At 42.9% G+C, this 19631-nt stretch overlaps 1 protein-coding gene across 1 annotated transcript in view; it reads left to right on the forward strand.

Moving 5' to 3' along the window:
• Positions 1–19631, forward strand: part of ANO6 (anoctamin 6) — a 1522803-nt gene that overhangs the window by 759596 nt on the left and 743576 nt on the right. Inside the window, exon 4 of the mRNA XM_044061996.1 lies at positions 11210–11275. Within this exon, the coding sequence (XP_043917931.1) occupies positions 11210–11275 (66 nt within the window). The remainder of the gene's footprint in view (positions 1–11209; positions 11276–19631) is intronic.

The following is a 19631-nucleotide window of genomic DNA, read 5'->3' on the forward strand; positions in this document are numbered from 1 at the left end:
GCATACCCCTCATGCCTCATCATTCATAAGCTCGACCCAGGCTTCTACTTCGGAGGTGGCTACCTTGGTGCAGGGTGGGACCATGGTTCCGAAGGTGTCTATTTCAGTTCCAGGCTTCTATCCCTCTATGTGGGGGCAGCCTTTCAGATCATGGAGAAGGCTTTGTCCATTGTGGACTCACAGTCCTTGCCACCCCTGTTGGACCAAGTCTCATCTCTAGCCCCTCGACTGGAGATTCCTCTAGACTCATCACTGGAACAGGGGACACAAAAGCCTCAGGAGCGACCCACTTTGGTGGTTTCCTCTTCGGATACTTCCCTGGACCATCCCACCAAGGACGTACCTGTGAAGAAAAAGTGCAAGAGGAAGTACTTGGACTCCCCTGAAGTGTCTTTCACAGAGGACACTGATTTTGATGAAGGGGAAGATTCTCTAAGTCACCTTCTGATGAGGTTTCCTTTGGGGACATCCTAGAAATCCTGAAACAGAGGAGTAGCTGGACTTCATTTCAGCCTTCCTCAGAGGAATTGGTTTACCTGGAGGCTTTTTGTGCCTAGTCCCCTACCTGTTGGATCTCTGTGCCCACTGATGAGCTTATTAAGCTTATCACTGAGTGGGCCTGGAGGATTCCAGACTCCATCATACCGATTCCCAAGAGACCTGACCAAATTCTGTCTGCCCCTAAGGACGAACAACATTGGGCTAAGGGTACCCAGTTGATGCCATGGTGATAGCGGCAGCCATGAAAAAGGAACTTGCAGAAGAAAGTCCTACTATCCAGCCTCCTAAGAAGGAGTCTAGGACTATGGATAGGTTTGTTAAGTGTGTTTATGTTTCATTGACTGCTCTCAGGTCTATGAATTACATGGCACACTTCATCAGGTTGCAGAGAGATCTGATTAAAGAACTTTCAGACACTCTTGCAAGAACAGTAGCTGAAGGGATTCGAGACAAAGTTACGTCTCAGCTCTCCACCCTTGAATCAATTTCCACCTCATCCATGAGGCTTATTGTTCACCCAGCTGAAGGGACAACAAGAACAGCGGATTCAGGTGTAGTCATCAGGAGACATGCCTGGATGTACTTGTGTTACTTTGCGGAGCCATTTAAATCTTCGTTCGTCAACTCTCTGTTTGACGGAACATCCTTGTTTGGACTCAAGGTGAAAGACACACTAGCCAGATGTGAGAAAGATGAGAAGACTATGCCGTGGGTGTAAGCTTCTCCACTCCTAAATGGCCCTACTCTAGGAACCAGAGGAGTGGGAGGCTATGGTTCAAGTTGCATGGGTCTTTCCAGGACTTGCATGGCAAAGACTTCTCCCAGGGCAGAGGGGGAAGGTAACAATGGAAGACGCTGTTCTAGAGGCAAAGGTAGCCTGCAGAACCAGGGGACCAGAAATTCGTTCTCTGGTAACTCCTACCAGCACTTCTGAATGGAGGCCCGATTGCCTTCCTCTGGAGGCAGTCGAGCGATGATTATCCATGCACCAATCTGCCTTGGACAAATGGGTGCAGGGGATCATTTCCTGAGGTTATGCCATTCCCCTTTCAACCAATCCAAAAACTCAAAAAAGACTCCCAGACATTTTACCCAGTCACAGGGGCACCACTCATAGAGATTCAAAAACTGCTCGACAAAAGAGTCATCCAAGAAGTCCCCCCCAGAGCAGAAAGTGTCCCAGAAAAAACAGGGGACTGGAGACCCATTTTGGATCTCAGCCAGTTCAATGTCATTTCAACAAACCAACTTCCGGATGGTCTCAGTACAGTCAGTACTTCCGTTCTTGGAAAAATATAATTGGATGTGTTCTACAGATCTTCAGGATGCATGTTACCACATAAAAATGGAGAAATACTCCAGAATATTCCTGCGCTTCCAGCTGGGAGCAGTCACTATCAGTTCAGAGCACTGCCCTTTGGTCTCACCACATCCCCCAGCATATTTACCAAATGCATGGCAGTGGTAGCAGTTCATCTCAGACTGCTGGATTTCGAGTTTTTCCATATCTCGATGACTGGCTCCTTACCGCTACCATCAGGTGTCAACTCGTAAGGGCAAGAGATTACACCCTTCATCTTTGCACTACCTTAGGTATCACAGTAAATTACGAAAGTCACATCTAGAATCCACAAAACAGCTGGAATTTATTGGAGCCCTGTTAAACATTGTCACGGGAATAGCATCACTCCCATTAGAAAGTCTCCTAAAGATCAGCTCAAAAGTAAACCATAGTATTCAGAACAGAAGTGTTCCAGCGAGGATCATCCTGCAGGCGCTAGGGTTGATGGCACCTTCTATTACCTTAGTTCCCATGGCCAGATGTCACGTGCCGATGCTTCAGTGGCTTCTGGCCTCCCAATGGTCATTACTGATTCAGCTGATGTCCCATCACATCTTGATCATCAATCTTTGTAAACAAGATCTGCCTTGGTGGCTCCATTCCAATGAGATCCTTTTGGGACGCCCATTCCTTCTTCCACAGCCCCAAGCCATAGTGACCACGGATGCTTCCCAGATGGGGGGGGGGCATTATCTGAGAAGGACAGTCCAAGGTACTTGTCCCCAAATGGAGGCCAATTTACACATCAGTGTTCTAGAGATGAGGGCTTTGCTCTTAGCATTGAATTAATTTCAGATTGCTGTCCCCTTGGGAACAGTGGCAATTTAGACGGACAACATGTCGGTAGTCTAGTATATCAACAAACAAGGGGGAGCCAAATCTTATCCACTTTGTTGAGAAGCCGTCAGAGTTTGGCAGTGGGTGATTTCTTCCAACCCCTTTCTAACAGCAATGCAGGTTCCAGGGAGCTCCAACGTGATAGTGGACAGATTGAGCAGAACTATCCTGATGCCTCAAAAGTGGTCTCTCAATCCTACAGTGTCAGAAAAGATTTTCCAGCACTGGAGCCAACCTCACTGTGACCTGTTTGTGTGCCCCCTGAACAACAAGTGCAGCAGTTACTTTGCCCTAATCCCCCCTCCAGAGGAGTCAACCAGAGATGCTGTTCTCCACAATTGGCCCCCAGGTCTTCTGTATGCCTTTCCTCCGACTCCTCTGATATGTCAGGTTCTAAAGAAAGCCAAGAGGTCAAAGAACACAATAATCCTTATTGCCCTATTCTGGCCTCGACATGTGTGTTTTCCCTTCATTTGGCCTCACCTACTTCAGAAACTGTGGATTCTGGACCCAGCTTCAGATCTGCTATCTCACCCAGAAGGAATGGTCCATCTGAATCTCCAGCAGCTCAAGCTCACTGCATGACTTCTCCAATTCCCATGATTGCCAGGCTTTCTTCCTTTTCATTACCCGTCTGACAAATCATTCTAGCTCATCACAAGCATTCAGCAAGAAGGCTGTACCATAGTAAATGGAAAAAAATTGCTAGATGGGTGCTTGACAATAATATTGACCCTTACGCAGTTTCTGTGGATAAAGTTTTATAATTTCTGACTTTACTTTTATCAGTCTTGGCTCTTCATCTTCCACCATTCAGGTACATCTAGCTGCAATGTCTAACTTCCATATTAGTTTTGATGGTTCTTCACATATGTCTCATAAACTGTGTAAGGCCTTTTTGAAAGGAACCCTTATGCTAAGGCCACCCTTTAAAGAACCCAGAGCTCCATGGAATTTACCCTTGGTTCTACAGTGTCTCACCTTGTCCCCTTTTAAACCTTCAGCTACTTAGGGCTTAAAGTTTTTGACCTGGAAAACTATGTTTCTGCTAGCTATCACTTTGGCCAGAAGGGTATCAGAAATTCAAGCTTTGTCCTGCAAGCCCCCCTATTTAATATTTCACAAGGATGGAGTTTCTTTCAGAACTAATCCTTCGTTTTTGCCGAAGATTGTTTCACAATCTAATATCAATCAAACTTTACACCTACCAGTCTTTTTCCCTAATTTCTCTAATAAGGGAGAGTAAATTATTATTAAGGCGGCCACGGTGGTGCAGCGGTTAGCATTGCCGCCTCACAGCAAGAGGTTTTCCAGTTCTATTCTCGGCTGGGGTGCCTTCTGTGCGGAGTCTGCATGTCCTCCCTGTGGTCGCGTGGGTTTCCTCTGGGTGCTCCGGTTTCCTCCCACATCCCAAAGACATGCAGTATGTGGATTGGACACTCTAAATTGGCCCTAGGTGTGAGTGTGTGCGTCTGTGTGCCTTCTGTGGAAGGTTGGGCGCCGGGCTTGCAACTCGACACCGTAAAACTCCACTGCTGATCTTGAGCGGACAGATGATCCACTGTGGCGACCCCTAACCGGGAAAAGCCGAAAGAAGAAGAAGACTGTCTGCAATTATTAGACATCCACAGACAGTTACGTTTTTACCTTCACAGAACAAAAGATATCAGAAAATCTGACCAATTGTCTGTTGCCTTTTCCTCACTTTCTTTGGGTGACCCAATTTCCAAGGTTACTTTAGCTAAATGGCTTAGGGATTGCATCACATTTATTTATAATTCAAAGGGACTTCAACTACCAAGTCCTGTGAAAGCTCATTTCAATGACAGCTGTAGCAGCTTTTGCAATCTTTCATGCCCGAGCTTCTTTAGATGACATTTGTGGAGCAGCTACATGGGCATCCCCTCATACCTTTATCACTCATTACAATCGGGACCAGGTCTCTAGGGTACGTGCATCATTCGGTTTGATGGTGCTCGGGATTATTCTTCCATGAGACCTCCCAAGGGACTCTGCCCCACAGTCAAAGATGACATGAAGATTGACAACATCAGATAAAGAAGTTATTATGTCTTACCATAATGTACCATCTCTGTTGTCAATCTTCACTAATCCTTGACACCCCCCCCCTTCCCCTAAATAAGACTTAGTGGACTGAATATTCCTAAAGACTGGCTCCATAAAAGGGACTCAGATTTGGTCTCTTATTTGTTGTTTTTGTCTGTCACTGTTATAGGCAAATTCGATCTGAGGTAATTTACAGAGGAGCATCATGGGTAGAGCCTAGCTCGAGAGTTTTGGAAATTGTGAGCTGAAATAAATGGCCGAGTTAATTCCGAGGCTTGGAACTGAGCCCACAGTCAAGGATTAGTGAAGATCGACAACACCGCTGGAATGTTATGGTAAGACATAACTTCTTTTTCTCTACTTTTGTAACCACTTTTAGTTCTGAGCCAGTATTTCTCCAAAGCTGCACTCCTGCATTCTTGCTTACTTTTTCTCATTCATTTGCTGATTGGTGGGTGTTGGGGTACCCTTTGGACTTTGCATTTCAAAGTCCATAGAAACCTCCTTACATTACACAGTTGTTCAAATAGTCAAGTGTGATTTTTTTACTATTATCACCATTAGTCAGGTCAAGGTGATATTGGACTATAAGTTCTAAGTGTGTCTTAGAGGAACAAAATCCAAGTCTTTCATCTGCTAGCACATAGGCCTTTTATATTGCATTGTTCCTTTTACTTATCTCTTTCTCTCAACAGATTTGTGGCTGTTTTAAGTGGATGCCCTAATATTTCCAGTTATTCAATGCCATGTCAGTAGCATTTACATTTTTATGGATGTGTAGCAGTCATAGTTGGTAGTGTTGTGTTATGTAACTCTGTTTTTAGTATAATAAACAATCTGAAGTTGTTGTTTTCATTTGATCTTCAACCTATGGGACTCAGATCTGACTAGGCTATATACACTAGCATTGGAGCCAAAATCCAAGCTCCTTCCCTACCCATAATGCCCCGCTCTCCCTCCTTCTCTCAGATCTCATTTGCCACTTGTTTGAATAGCACAGGACCACATTTCTGAGCTTCTCCAGGGCTTTTTCAGAGAGTTGTTTTCAGCAAAGTAGGTGTTTTTTTCTTGGTATACTCTATCCGTGTCCTACCCTTCCTTTCTACTTCGCATTGGTACACTTTTCGTGTCTTTAAAAAAAAAATTCTGTTTTTCCTCTTATTTCCCCTCTCCCTCTCTCTCTCTTCTTTGAGTGAGTGTGTGTGTGTGTGTGTGTGTGTGTGTGTGTGTGTGTGTGTGTGTGTGTGTGTGTGTGTGTGTGTGTGCAGTGTGCTTTTACCCTATGGCTGACATTCCTAAGCCAGCTGGGTTTAAAAAGTGTACGGAGTGTGGGCATAAGATCCCTCCATGTGATGCCCACATGGTGTGCTTGGGGGTAGCCCACTTGGATTCCTCCTGTTTAGTATGCGCAGGTTTTAATAAATGTGCTCTTATCAAGAGGAGGAGCAGGAGGATCAAGTTGATTTTAAAAGACCTTTTGCCTTCAACATCTGAGTCTTCTCTACATTCCTCCTTTGCTTTTGGGGCTCAAACCTCCACTAAGAAGCCTGGGGAAGGAGACTGGGCTAGACATAAAGAGCGGGAGTGGCATAGGAAGTGGTCTCCTGACTGGGCTTCCTCGGCCAAGCTCCCCACTAAGTCTCGGCCCATAGTTGTTCACTGTTCTCCATGGCTCCAATCACCCCATTTCTCCCCTGAGCCGGAAAGTTCCCATGCCAAGTCTCCTATCCCTGCCTCTCCTTGGCACGATTCCAGGCTGGAGTTTGTGGCGTCCTCTGTCCGGTCTGAGCCTGTCGGAAGCGGAGGTGGACAGGATGATAATAAAGTTTCTCCAAGCTCAGATACAGCTTGGGGTTTTTCCTGCTCATTCCCCCTCTGGAGCCGTGAGCACAGGGCCTGGATTTTTCACAATCTCTCCTTTTCCGATGTGAACTTCGGCTGCAGGGTTCTTGGGCCCGAGGTTTCCCGGTGTTGGTGTTGAAGGTCTCGTGTTCCACGACACCGACGCTAACCTTGAGCAGTTCAGCTCCGATGTCGTCAGACCTTACCAACTCTTGGAGCTGTAGCTTCGGCATCGGCTGCAAAGTTTTCAGAGCTGTCTCTTCCCCTTGGGGCTTCAGCGCTGGGAAGCTTAGCTCTGACTCCCCATTCGGTGCTGGGGGTGACACTCCAGGAGGCCCTGACTCTGGTGACTTCTACTCCAGCGGCTTCTGGGTTCCACTTATCTTCCACTCAGCTCCCTCAAGGACTTTAACATTTCCCTCCTCAGAGCCCACCCTTGCTCCTTCTGTTTCTGGGCCAGAGTCATCCAGTCTGCCTCCTCAGGGACAGCTGTTGCCAGACTTCCTCAGGATGTTCCTTTTCAGGAACCCCTTGAAGCTTCCCAGTCTTGTCTGGAGTATTCCCCGAGGAGGCACCTCGAAAGCATAAGTGCAAGAGGAGGCACTTAGATTCCCCCCTGGAACCTCTCACGGAAGATACAGACTTGGATGAGGAGAGGTCCCCTACATCATCCCCTGACAATGTCTAATTCTGAGACATCTTGAAGATCCTGCGTCAGAGAGTTGGATGGTCTTCCCATAAACCAAACCCTGACTGGTTCGTATTCCTGGAGGGCCCTCTGCATCTTGTGTGCCCCCACCTGCAGAGTGACTGGAAGACCTTGTCTGCCATCGGGATCCACTTCTCTACCCTATAATGGACCTACTGTAGGAACTAGCATGGGGGTAAGAAGTTGTGGTTCCAAAAGTCTCAGAGCTCTTTCCTGGAAGTTCAGAGGGAACCTTCCCCCAGGGGCAGGGGAGGAAATGACAGATGCCTTCCACGTGGCAGAAGGGTTCCGAGGAACCAAAGGTCTCGAGATTTGTTCTCTGACAGGCCCTTTCAGCAATCCTGAGGGATTACCCGACTGCTCTACTCTGGAGGCAATCAGGGGTCACCTCTCTCTGCACCCAGCAGCCTGGGAGTCCATCACAAATTATGGTTGGGTGCTTCAAATTATATTCAGAGTTTATTCCATCCCATTTCTTTACCCCCCCTCCTAAGAAAAACCTCCTGGATGTTCCACCTGGTCAGTGGGAGGCGTCAGCCTTAGAGATCGCTAGGCTGCTCAAAAAATGAGTCATCCAGTCCATCCTCCCAGACCAGTCCGGATCAGGCATTTATTCCAGATTATTTTTGTTGTCAGAGAAAACGGGGGCTTCAGACCCATTCTGGATCTCACTGCCCTGAACCTTTTTGTTGCCAAAATGAAGTTTTGGGTGATCATATTACATTCCATTCTGCCGTTTATGCAGAACAACGACTGGATGTGCTCCATAGACCTTCAGGACGTGTACTACCACATAAAAATGAACAGGTGCTCCAGAAGGTTTCTTCACTTCCAGCTGGGAGCCAATCACTTCCAATTCCCTTTGGACTCACTACAGCCCCTCAGGTGTTTACAAAAGTGATGGCGATAGTGGCAACTCACTTGATACTGCAGGGATTCCATGTGTTTCCTTACCTGGACGATTGGCTCCTCTCTGCTCCCACTAGGCAGCGGCTTCTTCAGGCCAGGGATTACCTCCTTCTTCTAGCATCTTCCCTGGGCATCTTGATCAATCTGGCCAAATCGAACTTGGAACCTGATCAGGTGTTAGATTTTATAGGTGCCCAGTTGGACACAGTGCAGAGCAGGGTGTTTCTATCTCCATACAGGATACATTCACTTCAGCAACATGTGAGGTTTATATTACAAACTCCCTGCCCCCCAGCAGGGATGATTCTTTTGGTGTTGGGTCCATGGCGGCCGTGATATCTCTACTGCCAACTGTGGACCTACACATGAGGATTCTGCAGTGGACATTAGTGGTGCAGTGGTCCCTACCTGACCTTCATCTTTTATACCCGGTTCGGTTATCTCGGGTTTTTCGGGAGTCTCTTTGGTGGTGGCTCCAGTCCCCGAACCTCCTTCTGGACCGGCCATTTGATCTTCATTTCCCCTCAATCACAGTGACCACAGAGGCCTCCCAACTCAGTTAGGGGGCATTGCATGGGACGGATGGTCCAAGGCACGTGGTTCCCCTTAGAGACCAGTCTGTATATCAATGTCCTGGAGATGAGACCAGTGCTTCTGGCATTGCAAGACTTTCAAACTTTTCTTCCTACCGTGACAGTTGGCATCCAGACGGACAACATGTCTGTTTGGTTTATCAACAAACAGGAGGGGACCAGATCTTATCCCCTATGCCACAAGGCCATGAGATTGTGGGAGTAGGCAATCTCTTCCAGTTGTTTCCTGGTGGCAACGCACATTCCAGGGAAGTGGACAGGCTCAGCAGAACCATTCTAATGCCTTATAAGTGGTCTCTGAATTCTTAAGTGGCGGACATGATCTTTCAGAAATAGGGTCATCCTTGCTGCGATCTTTCTGCCTCTCCTTCCAATGCTAAGTGCAGCGAGTTTTTCACCCTGTCCCTCTTCTAGTTCATGCTTGACCCTCCAGTCTACTTTATGCTTACCCCCCCTTCCTCTGATCCTCAAGTTTCTTCAGGAAGCACAGTGATTGAAGAGCAAAGTCATTCTGATTGTTCCCTTCTGGCCTCACCAAGTTTAGTTCCCCACTCTTTGGTCTCGTCTGGTGTGTCCAGCCTGGACTCTGGATTTGGTTCCGGATCTCTTCTCACACCTGTCAGGGGTTCCACACCAGGACTTAGCCTGAAGCTCACCGCGTGGCTGCTCCAGTTCCTTTGATGGTGAGAAGTCCAGGGCTTTCTTCACCAGTTGAAAAGATTTTGGTTGGGGATTATAAGGCCTCTACTAGCTCCAGTAAATGGAAACATTTTTCCATTTGGGCATCACAGCATAAGTGGGTTCCTTTTACAGCTCCTGTTCCTGTCATTTTTGGATGTTTTAACCCATACCTTCTACAATGAAGCTAGTTTTTCTACGATTAAAGTTCAATTGGCAGCCTTCTCAAATTTCCATGTGGGTGAGAATTTTGCCTCCTGGCTTCTTCTAAACTCTACAAGGCTTTTTTGAAGGGAACTTTCCTCCTTAGGCCACCAGTCAAGGACCCCCATGCCTCCTTGGGATCTTACTTTGTTCTGCAGGCCCTGGTTTCTTCTCCTTTTGAACCAGCTGGCACTGTAGATTTACAGTTTCTTTCTTGGAAGATGGTGTTCTTGGTGGCTATCAATTCTGCCAAGCTGGTCTCTGTATTGCAGGTGTTGTCAATTAAGCCTCTTTATCTTGTCTTCCATAAGGACAGAGTGACTTTTTGTACCAACCCTTCTTTTATGCTGAAGGTGGAGCCTGAAGCTAACACAAACCACGTGATTAATTTGCCAGTTTTCTTTCCAAGTTATCAGAACAAAGGGGAATACAAATTGCATTTGCTTGACATCCATAGACAGTTGCATTTTTCTTTGGCTAGAACCAAAAATTTACAACAGTGTGATCAACTTTTGTATCTTTTTCAAAGCCCCATTTAGGAAAGTCCATTTCTAAGGTCACCCTTGCGCATTGGATTTTCAGTTGCATCTTTTCGGTTTACCACACTAAAGGAATGGCTGTACCTGGCCCTGTCTGGGCACATTCCACCAGGTCAGTGTCTACTTCTGTGGCCTTTGGGTCCAGGGTCCCTATTGATGACATTTGCTCAACTGGCACTTGGTCTTGTTTGCATATTTTTATTTCCCATTACAAATTGGACATTCTGTCCAGAAGCAGGGTTTCCATCAGCTCTGCCGTGCTGCACAATATCGTTTCATGAGGGCCTCCCAAGGTTATTGTAGCTAGGGACTCTATCATATAGGTTGAAGACCAAGTGAAAACAACAACTTCAGATAAAGAAGTTATGTACTTACCATAATGTTCTGTCTGAGTTGTTGCTTTCATTTGTCTTCAACCATCCCTCCCTCCTTTTCCCTGATTTTGGGCTTGTGTTGTGGACTGGACAGATGCAGGCACAAGCTTATCTTCTTCTTGGTCCTGGGTTTGAGTCTGGTGTGTGTACCCCTTCAATGTTTAGGGGTTAAGGTACTCTGCTGTGGGTTGTGTGTGCTGTCCTGCAGCAAACTTGATCTGAGGGGAGGAGAGAGAGCGGGACATTATGGGTAGGGGAGGAGCTCAGATTTTGGCTCCATTGCTGGTATATACGGCTGAATTAGATCTGACCTCGGATCAGAGTCCCATAGGCTGAAGACAAATGAAAAGCAAAAACTTAGATGGAACATTATGGTAAGTACATAATTTCTTTTTTTGGGAACTCCTAACAGAATGAAACTAGTAGACATTTGTCAGCCTTCTGTTAAATTAGTTGTAATTTTGAGCAATTGTGCATTAGGGAAACCTAGTACAGAATGTAGACAAGCCTATATAATATGTGATTAACAAAACAGTTGATATTATTACTGCATTTGAAATTTTAGCCTATTTTAATATGCTACTGGTAACAAGAAAATATCTTTTTATTTTTAGAGGAGGAGAGAAGCTTATGAATCCAACCTAATTAAATGTGGCCTGCAGCTAGAGGCTACAAGATCAGTAAGTCTGCTCCATTTTACTTCAGTTCTTTACTTTTCAGTTTAACTTCTAACTCAGATTGCACAAAGTAAATATCATACAAAAATTACAGTGACTATGAAGAAAGCTTTGTTAAAAATTGCCAATACTGTATTTGTCAATGGTTAAGTCAGCAAATAGGTTCCCTTCTACTAATATCTTGTCTTTTTTGCAGTTTGTAGGCTGACACATTTTCAATCCAAGCGTTTTCTTTAACGCCTTTACTTTTGACCATAATGTAGAAGTTCATGTCCTTTTTGCTAATTGTCAAGGGCTGTTTTGCCTCTTGTCCATGAAAGGTATTATCTCCAAAATGGTTTTGACATATTTTAATGTCATAAAATAACGAAAAGCACAGGAGCAAAACCAAAGCTGTATAAGGCAGTCCTCCTAAGCAAAGTAACAAGCTTCGATGCAGCAAATCCAAAAGAACGGCAAAACGGACTGTAGATAATAAAATCGATTTATTCTTAGAACAAGGTGGCTAGCGCTTTCACCCAAGAGGGCTTCTTCAGACCAAATACATCTTGCTTAAAAAGCACTGGAATATATACACATACTAAGTCAATCACACTGACATCTCATCCTGTCCATTGAAAGCTTATATAACAACTATATATGTAAAATCATTGCCTAATTCAATAATTCATCTTCAAGTGGTCAAATTTAAACAGTATAAAAATAAGTTGTAAAAATGGGTTATAAAAATATATTAATTATAAAGAATATATCAGTTATAAAAATATTATTTCATACAGAATTGTGTCAAAAAATGCCCTTGTGAAAACTCATCATAAACTATACTGAAGTCACACAAAATTCATCATAAAATAAATACTAATATTTATATTATAAAGATAGTCATAATCATCTAATAATAAACTTCCTGTTTTTAACACAAGTCTGATGGATATTTTATCATTTAAGCCCGGTTTTTGATCGACCCTCAACCTAATGATCCACTTTAATTCACATCTCTCAGTAAAGTTCCTGATATCTCCACCTCTCAGACTAGATGTATTAACCTGCAGCACTAAAAATCTAAAACTGTGCTGTTCATTGGTGTGAAGGACATGTTTAGAAAGTGTATTCTTAGTAGATTTAATATGTATATTATAGACATGTTCTCTGATTCTTTCTCTTAGTCATCTGTCCGTCTTACCAACATAAAATGCGATGCATACTGTGCACCTAGCTAAATATACAACGTGTTCTCATTGGCAACTTGCTCTAACCTTACATTGGAAACATTTAGATGTAACAGGTTGTATGAAGTTAGTATTACTATCTAAAAAAACACAAAAATGACAGCTATTACATGGCATAGTGCCACCTTGTGAATAATCTCTTGCATTACTGTTAGTGTCCTTGGGATAACATAATAATCTATGTAGATTTATCCTATTCCTATATAAAATTGAGGTATCTCACCTACAACCTCCTTAAGATTAGGGTCCACCGCAAGTACTCCCCAGTTTTTATAGAAAATATCTCTGATATTATTGATGTCCTGTGTGTATTTACATTTGACCACTTGAAGATGAATTATTGAATTAGGCAATGATTTTACATATATAGTTGTTATATAAGCTTTCAATGGACAGGATGAGATGTCAGTGTGATTGACTTAGTATGTGGATATATTCCAGTGCTTTTTAAGCAAGATGTATTTGGTCTGAAGAAGCCCTCTTGGGTGAAAGTGCTAGCCACCTTGTTCTAAGAATAAATCGATTTTATTATCTATATTCCGTTTTGCCGTTCTTTTGGATTTGCTGCATCGAAACTTGTTACTTTGCTTAGGAGGACTGCCTTATACAGCTTTGGTTTGCTCCTGTCCTTTTCGTTATTTTATCACATTTTCTGCGTCAGTTTCAGGAGCATTTGTTCTCTGGTAACATTCATTCTTGTTTTATTTTAATGCCAGTTTTAGTGAATGATACTGGGACATTTAGATAAAAAAAAGTTTCCATAGCTTATGCTCCTATCTTTAAATGTATGGAGCAGCTGTATCTTGACATTTAATGTGAGTTATTTTTTAATGTGAAAGTTTTTTTATGATGTATTTGGTTCTCTTAAAAGTTGTAAACTTCTGTGTTAAACAGAATTCATAATGTGCTTAGGTCTTATGTTGCAGAAATAGAACATATTTATACTTTTGTTAGTTTGGTTTTGCCTACTCTAAATAGAACTGAGAGCTGAAAAACTGTATTACACTCAGTGTTTTGGAACTATATTTGAACTGTATTTGTCAAAATCAGTGAGACGGTCTAATGTAGAATGCACTACTCCTGAACAGAGATGCATATGTTTAACCATTCGAAAATTTCTATAGACATTTCAGGACACACCCAGACAGAGATTGAACATATTGCACCAAATGAAGTTTTTGGTGAAGGAGTAATGATTTGCTAGTTCTATACCCTGAGTTGTACACCAAGAACCATCCAGTGAACCTGAGCATGTGGTTTCTTTGGTGGTGGGCCAAGATTAGGATGTATGGAGGCAGCTGGGATCATGGGTTGGGATACATGCATATTTTTGAAGGATTTGTAGAAGGAATGCATTAGTTATTTAAGTGTAATGTGATGGGATGTGGCATGCAGAGTATGAAGGAAACGTGGGCCAGGTTAATTAATGACTAAAGTCTAATAATGACAACTGATAGACAAAAGAGGATCACATAATTTGGTTCTGTAATATATCTTTTTAGGAAGGACTACGGTTAAATTCTGGAAAATTGTTTGGTAGAGGAAGTGAGGTCAGAATGGCTTTGTACAAGGGTAATGCAGATATAAAAGGCTAGTCAGAGGTAAGCAGAGTTAGGCCTAAATGAAAGTGCAGCCAAGTGTACTAAAAGCTTATCTTCAGTTGTGTTTATAATACCCCGGTGCCTGCAGTCACTGTCTAAAAACAGTATAGAACAGTAGTAGCCTCGGTGCTTATGTTACTTGAGAGTGCTACAAGTTGGTCTCACTTGCTGGAGGAAAGATTGGACAAACTGCTCACCTATAAGAATTTATAAACAGTGCAGGATACAAAAAATATGGTGCTATTCATAAAGTTAGTCTAGTTCCCTGCTCTAAAGCTTGAATTATCTGAAGGAGCAACATGTTTTGGCAAGTATTTAAGAGTTGGGTTGAGACCCTATGGATGACTGAAGTAAGATCTTTAAGACTTTTGCAGTTTGGAAGGTAGCAGCCTGAATAGAGTCCAGAGTGGGAAACAAAGCAGCAGCAAGCTACATGAGTGCAAGTCCATGGATTGGTAGACTTTCTGATGGTTTTAGTGACTGAAAGAACATTGACATGGCATGCCAGTTTAATTACTGTAAGAAGGCATTTTGCTTTGGCTGTCAATCCATGGCTTTTGCAATTGCTTAAGGGAGTAGGATAGTTTGTGGGACCACAGTTCCGTGAACTGTGTATTTCATTGGTAATAAAAGATGCTGGTGTGGAGCAAATCCTCCTACATGGGAGATAATTCTCCTTTGGCAATGAAAGTTGTTTAATGTTTTGGTGAGATGTGTTCTAGGCTCATATGTCGCTCGTCCCCTAACATAGATGACAAGCAGGCAGGGTATTTTGTTTAGATGCTTTAATACATAGAAACACATCAGGATAGATAGCAGCATCGTAAAATATAAACAAACTGATTAACAGACAAACCTCTCATACATACATGCTTGCATCTCAACAGCTTACTACAATATGGCAGTCAGGCTCACATGTGCTCAGTACTTATACACTTGTGCAAGCCCTTGGATGGCTTCTTAAAGGTGCATGCACACACATTGTCATCTTTCTGTGAACTTGATTTTGTTTTCACCAAATCCTGCTTTGATGGGTTATCCCTAATTTCCCTGCAATGCACCTAAAGTTATATGAAAAGGGTAATGGAATAAGATGTCTGAGATGTTTAGTCTGATGGCATGCTGCATCTAACTTCAAAACAGATGCCTTTTATAATACCCTTGCTCGATCCTTTCAGCTGTAACTCCTGGGCTTCCTTGAACCCTTCTTTTGGCATTCAGTTTATCCCTTCTTCAGGCAGTGAATTACAGGGTCTCAAACTCTTTTTCTGAAATATAATCTCCTTTAAGCTTACATGAACTGCTCATTTACTTGCTGTTATCCATGTCAACTCCCCCCATCCTTCCTTTTCTTTTCAACTCTTTTTTCCATCTTTCCCCTGGCAAAGCGACGTATTCATATCATATCCCTCTCCCATTTTTTTTTCTTTTCCTTTCTATATATAAGTGCTAAGTCTGACATGTTTTCATAACTCAGTGTCTCCAGTGCTTTCACTGTTTTAATAATTATCTACTGCATTTTTTACTGGCCTGATTTCTTGTATTCCATGTGTCAGTCGGAACAGAGAATAGTACTATGGATATTACATTTTACCACTGCTTTATGTGAGAATGACTTCAGTGTGTCTGAAATCATTTCCTTGAGCTGTGCATGTCAGCATTCTGCTGATTTTGGATAATGCCATTTAGCATTGCATGATTTAACCTAAAGTTAATTATGCTCTCAAATCCATTTCCTCCATAGTCATTCCTTTGACCACCTTTTCAAACTCTTGTATGCTTCCTGAATGCTCACTACCAAAGTGGAAATCCAGTGTTGCATAGAAACAAGAATGAACTTCCACATTTCAGTTGAGCAGTCTGTAATGGAAATATGTACCCATCATCACATAGTTGTCAAATCTATTTTAAATTATTCCATTGAAGAAATTTCTCTTATTGTAGATTTTTGTGTGCCATAATTTCACTGTTTTCTCACTGTAGCACTTTTTGTCTTTTCTAAATCTGTGGTCTAATTTTCATAGGTTGTTTTGAACCTATAATCTAATTTTATTCTGAAGGTCCTTAATTATTTTCTTACAGTAACATAAAGATGACTTATGATGTGATTTATAACCCAGTATAAGATTTCACTTTGTGATTCTACATTTTAGTTAGGATATACTGAGCCCACTAATTTAGTAAAGGTTTTATTTGTCCAGTTTGTTATGATATATCTGCTTTAGATATGTTAAGTTCTTTATTTCTTTCTGTCTCTTTCTCTCTGTTTGCACAGGACCCATACAGAGCAGCTGGCATGTTCAATGTTAAATATGTTAAAGAGGGAAAATAACACAGAACTCCTTACATTTTATAAACTTGAAGACACATGCATTAATTCTAGAGTCATTTTTCCAAAGCGCATGTCAGTATGTCCTTACAAGGTAAATGATCACCTCCCTAAGTGGTAAATTCCCTGCATTTTTCATTATCTAGCTGTCCATACCCCATTCCAGTCACTAAGATTTTATTTTGAAGGAACCCTGTGTGTGGGGGTGGGGTTGTCCTGGGAAATCTTTTATCTGAGCCTTTAGGCTTTTGAGTTCCTTGCAGACTCTGACCTGCTATTTTCTGTTCTGTAATGATCCCTGTGTCCATGTTGTTATGAAGCTGTTTATTACCATTCTTTTCAGTTTATCAGTTAGTGTGTGATGGTTCACCTTATCCAAAACGTACGTAAAATTATTGCAGATGGATCCCAGCTCATGTCCTTTGACAGCAGTGCATAGTAATTTAGTAGTGATGAACTGACAGGATGCCATCACCATCAAGGTTAGTGTCCCTTTCTTATAGATATACTGAGAGTACTCTATACTGCTCCATCTTTTCAAATCAGCCCACAGAGAAGCCACAAGGCATTGTTCACACATATTTGAAATTGTGTTTAACAGACCAGATGTTCTTCGTGTTTCACTGTTGCAGTCATCACATTTGGGTTATCTGCTTGCAGTAGCCCTCACTCGGCCTGATTAACAAAGTCTTGGGTACTGTGTCGGTTGCTGTTCCTTCTTCCATGACTTCATGTAGTCAGGGGTATAAAACATGCAGCCGACGCCATTACATCAGTCTTTCTTGCCGTGCGGTGCCCGAAGCAGAAGCAGTTCGCAAGTTCCGGTCGGCCGACTCCAGAAATTTTCATTTTCAAGTTTCAGAACCGAAGTCTTCAACTAAAGCTAAGTACCCCTTTGGGGAAACTTTTTCTTGCTCTGTACCGATGTCAGTAAAAGTTAATAATTGCATTTCTTGTGGAAAACAAATACCTCACAAAGATTTTCATTCGTACTGTATTCCTTACCTAGGCCCTGACCACAGCGTACCTTGCTGTCGGTTTTGTGCTTTATTTAATCAACGCACTATCCATCGTCGGTATATTTTTGCCTCCAAATATTTTGGTTCTTGGTTTAATTATGCAGAAATGTCATCGGTAAGCCATCCAACTACCGGAATTCCGAAAAAAAACAAAGATAAATACAGAGACAGGCCGCCTAGGTCCAAAGCTGCTGATGACACTTCATCGGTAGTCAGTGAAGCACTTTCGCAGCCCCTGATACCCGCTACTTCTGATTCACAGGCCTTTACTGAGACCCATTCAGAGTCCGGTATGCCATGAGATGCTTCAACTGTGGAACCTGCGGATGTCTCTACCTTGGATGGGTCCGGAGCCGCTGTGCAGGCACCGGCTTCTGAAGGTGTATTCAGGCCTACGGACTTGCACATTAAACCGATGCCTCCTTCTTCTTTAAGGCCTAAACCTCGAACCATGCCTAGAAAACCGATGCCCAGGCCGCATGCTCAAGCCTCTATGCCTAAAAAACAAATGATAAGAATGGCTGAAGATTTTATAACTTTAATCAGGGGAAGCCAACCACCCTCTTCTAAGAGACCTAGGACTGAAATTGTTTATCAATCTTCTGACCAGGATTCTGATTTTTCTGATTCTTCTGATGATCTGGATTTACCCTTATCTACTTATGAGGATTCTGATGCAGAGGACTCTATTCCCTCTGCTTCCCCTCCAGAGGATTTTTCTTTTGGTGAAATCTTGCACGCTCTAAGGGAGCATTTCCACTGGGAAAGCCAGGATTTTACTGATTCGAAAAAGAGGCTTAGGGATTTCTTACTCTTGCCTCAGCTTAGGCCTTTAGCTATACCTCCTGTACTAGACATTGTTGATGATGCCTTTTTGGAATCTAGTTTAGCCCCTGATTCTTTGCCTCCTGCTCCCAGAAAACCTGACAGATATTACAGGGTTCCGATTCTCACAAGTTCCTTTTTAAAAATCCTATTGCGGATCCAGAGACTATTTCACAGGGACCCAAGGACATTAAGGCCTCTACTGCCAAAAACCCTACCCCTTCTGATAGAAACTCCAGGGCACTGGATAGATGGGGTAAGAAGGTTTACACTTCTGCAACCTTGGCCATTAGGGCCTTAAACTGTCAGTTTCATATGTTAAAGTATCAACAACATATTACTGGATTGCATAAACAGAAAATTATGTTGATTCCTGACTGTGCTGAAAATAAGGAATTACAGGATTTAATGCATTCTGCTGAACAGTTTGGAAAACATACTTTGCAATGTGGGTTTGATTCTTTAGAGGCCTCTTGCAGGGCTGCTGTCACTGGGTCTGTACTCAGAAGGCATGCTTGGCTTAAGGAGCAATCTTTGCCTGATCATGTTAAAGCTAAACTGTTGGATGCTCCTTTAAATCAGGACCACCTGTTTGGCAACAAAGCTGAGGAAGTTCTTAAAAAGATGGAAGATAAAGCTAAATCTATGCAAATTGTTAAAGATGTCTTACAAGTTCAGCCTCCAAGATTTAGTAGGCATTGGCCCTCTAAGAATTGGTCCTTTCCGGCTCCTTCCAGGCCTTTTCAATCCAAACCCAGACACAACAGAAATCCCAGGTTTCAGTCCCAGGTACGCACAAGACTAAGCAGTGGGGGGCTTCCACTTACAAATCTGGCAGTAGTAAGACTCCCCGCTATGGAAAGCTGTCTCAATGACTTGATTTTAAAACTTCCAAGCACTTCTCATCTGAATGCTCCTTTAGGGGGAAAGATTGGTCTGCAGGCCAAAAACTGAGAACTCATTACCCAGGACAAATGGGTTTTAAATATAGTGTCCCAAGGATACAGGTTTCACTTCCACACATTACCAATGCCAAAAGGTTGGCCAGATCTACCCCCAAATCAGTGGGCAGAGGCTCAAAAGCAAATACTCTCTCATTTAAACGTAAAGGCTATTCAAACTGTACCAGAAGAGGAAAAAGGACAAGGTTTCTACTCAAGACTTTTCCTGGTACCCAGAAAAGACAATTCATGATGTCCTATTCTGGACCTGTCTACTCTAAACACCTTTTTGGTGATTCCAAAATTCAAGACGCTGACTTTTCACCAGTTATTTCCTATGCTAGGAAAAGATGCCTGGATGGTAACAATTGATTTAAAGGAAGCATACCTGCACATCCCAATCAGGGAATCTTGC

This window comes from Protopterus annectens, chromosome 2.part1 (assembly GCF_019279795.1).
Source record: "Protopterus annectens isolate FY-2018-M chromosome 2.part1, PAN1.0, whole genome shotgun sequence".
Classification (NCBI taxonomy): Eukaryota; Metazoa; Chordata; order Ceratodontiformes; family Protopteridae; genus Protopterus; species Protopterus annectens.